This window comes from Electrona antarctica, assembly GCF_951216825.1.
Source record: "Electrona antarctica genome assembly, chromosome: 17".
NCBI classification, from domain to species: Eukaryota; Metazoa; Chordata; class Actinopteri; order Myctophiformes; family Myctophidae; genus Electrona; species Electrona antarctica.
The window spans coordinates 36,636,534-36,642,533 of record NC_136798.1 but is presented as its reverse complement, the minus strand read 5'-3'; the positions used below and the strand labels follow the sequence as shown (position 1 = coordinate 36,642,533).

Here is a 6,000-nt window from a genome sequence, read left to right as displayed (position 1 = left end):
TTAGCTGAATATTAGTGGCGCATTTCCTCTCTCTCTCTCTCTCTCTCACGCATAGATCTGAATGTGTACGGTACAATGGATAACAACGTACTGGACCGGCATGAACACCAGAGTATCTGACCGGCATCTGACAAACACACAGAGATTCATTGTCTTTGAGTAAAAAATGGAAAAGAATATAATGAAATAAATCACACTGTGGTCCTACAGCAGCGGGCTGTTCCAACGTTCAACTCGGTCTGAAGTCTTCTCAATAAGCTCATTCACTTCACGAGGGAGCTGGAGAGGTACCGACCGAGGTCTCCTCTCGAGTTGCCGCAGCTGTCGAGGACAATGGCCCAGTACTGAGTTGGACACCCATTCACCACCGGGCCAAGGCAGAGCATCACGGTGGGGAACGGGGGATAGAACATTTTAGCTGACGGTCCACTTGGCAGACCACACAGGTTACAATTACAGCTGATTGGCTAGAGCAGGCTTAAGCTAAAACACCCTTGTCATAACTGGCAATTATGGCCCACGCCAGGACAGTGTCTCTCTAGATCAGTGGTTCTTCTCAGGGTCCTCGAGGGAGTTCCAGGGGGTCCCCAGCTAAATGATAGTTAGGAACCAAATGGACCATTATGGGTCTGTAACTCAGTGTACAAATGGAACCAAAATCAACATTGATTTCACTATATAAATTGGGGTCCCAGAGATATAAATGCCAATAAATGGGGGTCCGTAGACTTCTTTTTTTTTTTTGTAGACTAATGCATGTCAAACTGAGGGTCCTTGAAATTAAACTGGTTGAGAGTCACTGCTAGAGCCGTAAAAATCTTCTCTTATGGGGGGGTCCCTGGCATATCTTTTCAAATGGGGGGTCCACGGGCTAATTAGTGTCAATTTGGGGGTCCTTGACATGAAAACGTTCGGGAAGCACTGCTCTAGATGCCAACGATGGGATACGAGGGTGTAGGATACACGTGCTCTAGATGCTAACGATGGGATACGAGGGTGTAGGATACACGTGCTCTAGATGCTAACGATGGGATACGAGGGTGTAGGATACACGTGCTCTAGATGCTAACGATGGGATACGAGGGTGTAGGATACACGTGCTCTAGATGCTAACGATGGGATACGAGGGTGTAGGATACACGTGCTCTAGATGCTAACGATGGGATACGAGGGTGTAGGATACACGTGCTCTAGATGCTAACGATGGGATACGAGGGTGTAGGATACACATGCTCTAGATGCTAACGGTGGGATACGAGGGTGTAGGATACACGTGCTCTAGATGCTAACGATGGGATACGAGGGTGTAGGATACACGTGCTCTAGATGCTAACGATGGGATACGAGGGTGTAGGATACACGTGCTCTAGATGCTAACGATGGGATACGAGGGTGTAGGATACACGTGCTCTAGATGCTAACGATGGGATACGAGGGTGTACGATACACGTGCTCTAGATGCTAACGATGGGATACGAGGGTGTAGGATACACGTGCTCTAGATGCTAACGATGGGATACGAGGGTGTAGGATACACGTGCTCTAGATGCTAACGATGGGATACGAGGGTGTACGATACACGTGCTCTAGATGCTAACGATGGGATACGAGGGTGTAGGATACACGTGCTCTAGATGCTAACGATGGGATACGAGGGTGTAGGATACACGTGCTCTAGATGCTAACGATGGGATACGAGGGTGTAGGATACACGTGCTCTAGATGCCAACGATGGGATACGAGGGTGTAGGATACACGTGCTCTAGATGCTAACGATGGGATACGAGGGTGTAGGATACACGTGCTCTAGATGCTAACGATGGGATACGAGGGTGTAGGATACACGTGCTCTAGATGCTAACGATGGGATACGAGGGTGTAGGATACACGTGCTCTAGATGCTAACGATGGGATACGAGGGTGTAGGATACACGTGCTCTAGATGCTAACGATGGGATACGAGGGTGTAGGATACACGTGCTCTAGATGCTAACGATGGGATACGAGGGTGTAGGATACACGTGCTCTAGATGCTAACGATGGGATACGAGGGTGTAGGATACACGTGCTCTAGATGCTAACGATGGGAGACGAGGGTGTAGGATACACGTGCTCTAGATGCTAACGATGGGATACGAGGGTGTAGGATACACGTGCTCTAGATGCTAACGATGGGATACGAGGGTGTAGGATACACGTGCTCTAGATGCTAACGATGGGATACGAGGGTGTAGGATACACGTGCTCTAGATGCTAACGATGGGATACGAGGGTGTAGGATACACGTGCTCTAGATGCTAACGATGGGAGACGAGGGTGTAGGATACACGTGCTCTAGATGCTAACGATGGGATACGAGGGTGTAGGATACACGTGCTCTAGATGCTAACGATGGGATACGAGGGTGTAGGATACACGTGCTCTAGATGCTAACGATGGGATACGAGGGTGTAGGATACACGTGCTCTAGATGCTAACGATGGGATACGAGGGTGTAGGATACACATGCTCTAGATGCTAACGGTGGGATACGAGGGTGTAGGATACACGTGCTCTAGATGCTAACGATGGGATACGAGGGTGTAGGATACACGTGCTCTAGATGCTAACGATGGGATACGAGGGTGTAGGATACACGTGCTCTAGATGCTAACGATGGGATACGAGGGTGTAGGATACACGTGCTCTAGATGCCAACGATGGGATACGAGGGTGTACGATACACGTGCTCTAGATGCTAACGATGGGATACGAGGGTGTAGGATACACGTGCTCTAGATGCTAACGATGGGATACGAGGGTGTAGGATACACGTGCTCTAGATGCTAACGATGGGATACGAGGGTGTACGATACACGTGCTCTAGATGCTAACGATGGGATACGAGGGTGTAGGATACACGTGCTCTAGATGCTAACGATGGGATACGAGGGTGTAGGATACACGTGCTCTAGATGCTAACGATGGGATACGAGGGTGTAGGATACACGTGCTCTAGATGCCAACGATGGGATACGAGGGTGTAGGATACACGTGCTCTAGATGCTAACGATGGGATACGAGGGTGTAGGATACACGTGCTCTAGATGCTAACGATGGGATACGAGGGTGTAGGATACACGTGCTCTAGATGCTAACGATGGGATACGAGGGTGTAGGATACACGTGCTCTAGATGCTAACGATGGGATACGAGGGTGTAGGATACACGTGCTCTAGATGCTAACGATGGGATACGAGGGTGTAGGATACACGTGCTCTAGATGCTAACGATGGGATACGAGGGTGTAGGATACACGTGCTCTAGATGCTAACGATGGGATACGAGGGTGTAGGATACACGTGCTCTAGATGCTAACGATGGGAGACGAGGGTGTAGGATACACGTGCTCTAGATGCTAACGATGGGATACGAGGGTGTAGGATACACATGCTCTAGATGCTAACGGTGGGATACGAGGGTGTAGGATACACGTGCTCTAGATGCTAACGATGGGATACGAGGGTGTAGGATACACGTGCTCTAGATGCTAACGATGGGATACGAGGGTGTAGGATACACGTGCTCTAGATGCTAACGATGGGATACGAGGGTGTAGGATACACGTGCTCTAGATGCTAACGATGGGAGACGAGGGTGTAGGATACACGTGCTCTAGATGCTAACGATGGGATACGAGGGTGTAGGATACACGTGCTCTAGATGCTAACGATGGGAGACGAGGGTGTAGGATACACGTGCTCTAGATGCTAACGATGGGCTACGAGGGTGTAGGATACACGTGCTCTAGATGCTAACGATGGGATACGAGGGTGTAGGATACACGTGCCTTCATGTGAACAGAATGGCAATGTGAGAATCTAGAGGCCTGCGTCAGGGGCCAGGCTATAGGTTCTGTGACTCTGAACCGAGTGGTGGACAGAATGTACGTACTGTACAATACAGGGGAGGAAAATGCCATCGCTTGTGAGATGAAAGAACAGGACGGGGAACAGAAAGGAAGTGAGGGAGAGAAGAAAGGGAGAGGGGGCAGGAAGGCAGGAGGGGAAAAGGGGAAAAGAAACAAACGTGGTGTGGAGGTGTTTTTTTTTTGTTTTGCTGCTGCTGCTGCCTATAGAGTTCACATATGCAACCTCGTTTTATGTGGAGTGGATTTCAAGTCTGGATGTCAAGATAAACAAGAAGTACACACAAAATTCACATTTTGCACATTCAAATGCATGACACACACACACGCGCGCACACACTGACACACACATCAAAACGGCCGCTCCTTTTCAGGATCCTCTTTGGGGCGGAATGAGATTGAGGTCACTGAAAGGTGAGAGAGGGAATGAGGTTGGGAGGGTTCAGGGTGTGGATCGGGGTGGGGTTGTATATACACACACACAGGTACTTACGTTGCAGTTTGAGGACTGGTTTAGATTAGGTGAGGATCCGTCAGTCCATTCTGCAGTGTCGGCACTGCCGGACTGTCTGCTGCTTTCATACTCCTTCAGCTATATGGAGAAGAAGAGTTTAGAGAGACAACGGACGGGGAACAGGGCGGGCGCGCCCACTAGCGCCCAGCATTGGTAGATATCCACACACACACACACACACACACACACACACACACACACACACACACACACACACACACACACACACACACACACACACACACACACACACACACACACACACACACACACACACACACACACACACACACACACACACACACACACACACACACACACACACACACACACACACACACACACACACACACACACACACACACACACACACACACACACACACACACACACACACACACACACGGGGTGGGCCTGCACCCGGCATGGCAATGTATCGTCGAGACGATACAATGTCTCCACGATATGCCTTTTCAGAGATCTCATATATACCGTGATACAGTGAATGCACATTCAGTCATTTACAGTTCTATAGCTTAATTTATACTTCTGTAGAATGACAGTTTCGTTCTCCAAAAATACTAAGTATTGTGGCCTAAATGGTCCGTTACCACATTTTTGTTTTGTTTTTGTTTCCTTGTAGAGGTTGTACTGTTAAGTAACTTGATAAATAACCATTATCTCATCAACATGAGAAAGAATCATTATAATATCGTGGATTGTGATACTGCTTGAAAAAGAATATTTCCATATCGCCCACCCCTAACACGCACTCACACCAGACAAACAGACAAACAGCAACGGGAATGACACAGGACAATTAGGTGCATTCAAAACATGTGTGTCCACTTGCAGATCAGATCCACTTGCAAGTGTTGACAAACATCCAATACAGTACATTGGTCAGACAGACACACACCACAACGACGACACGTCGACATCGACACAACCGTCCACACAGGCTAATCATTGATTCTAGAGTGGATTGATTGTCAATCGACAACAGTGGAGTGGTACAGATCGTCAACCAATAGCAGGCCAGAGTTCCTGGCGTGTGTGGAGGAGGAAGAATCAATGTCTGCCTTGTGGAGAGACAGATCTAGGGTTCTATCATGCTATCCTTGCAGGAGCTCTTCACCCGTTTTTAACCCTGGCTTTATAGAATTGGTCCTCGCTCATTATTAGATGACTCAGTTTCTGAGGAGGGCTGTGGACAGTTCAGAAACCTGTCTACTCTCTCTGTGTCTCAGAGGAGGGCTGTGGACAGTTCAGAAACTTGTCTACTCTCTCTGTGTCTCAGAGGAGGGCTGTGGACAGTTCAGAAACTTGTCTACTCTCTCTGTGTCTCAGAGGAGGGCTGTGGACAGTTCAGAAACTTGTCTACTCTCTCTGTGTCTCAGAGGAGGGCTGTGGACAGTTCAGAAACCTGTCTACTCTCTCTGTGTCTCAGAGGAGGGCTGTGGACAGTTCAGAAACCTGTCTACTCTCTCTGTGTCTCAGAGGAGGGCTGTGGACAGTTCAGAAACCTGTCTACTCTCTCTGTGTCTCAGAGGACAGTTCGGAGACATCACTGGTAGGC

At 48.7% G+C, this 6,000-nt stretch overlaps 1 protein-coding gene across 7 annotated transcripts in view; it reads right to left on the bottom strand.

Moving 5' to 3' along the window:
- The window catches only part of sash1a (SAM and SH3 domain containing 1a), a 274,948-nt gene that overhangs the window by 35,987 nt on the left and 232,961 nt on the right, over window positions 1–6,000 (bottom strand). For 6 of the 7 annotated variants that reach the window (XM_079526964.1, XM_079526968.1, XM_079526966.1 and 3 more), the window contains exon 8: window positions 4,401–4,499. The exons of the other annotated variant lie outside the window; for it this stretch is intronic. In XM_079526964.1, coding sequence (XP_079383090.1) covers window positions 4,401–4,499 — 99 coding nt within the window. The remainder of the gene's footprint in view (window positions 1–4,400; window positions 4,500–6,000) is intronic. 7 annotated transcript variants of the gene reach the window in all.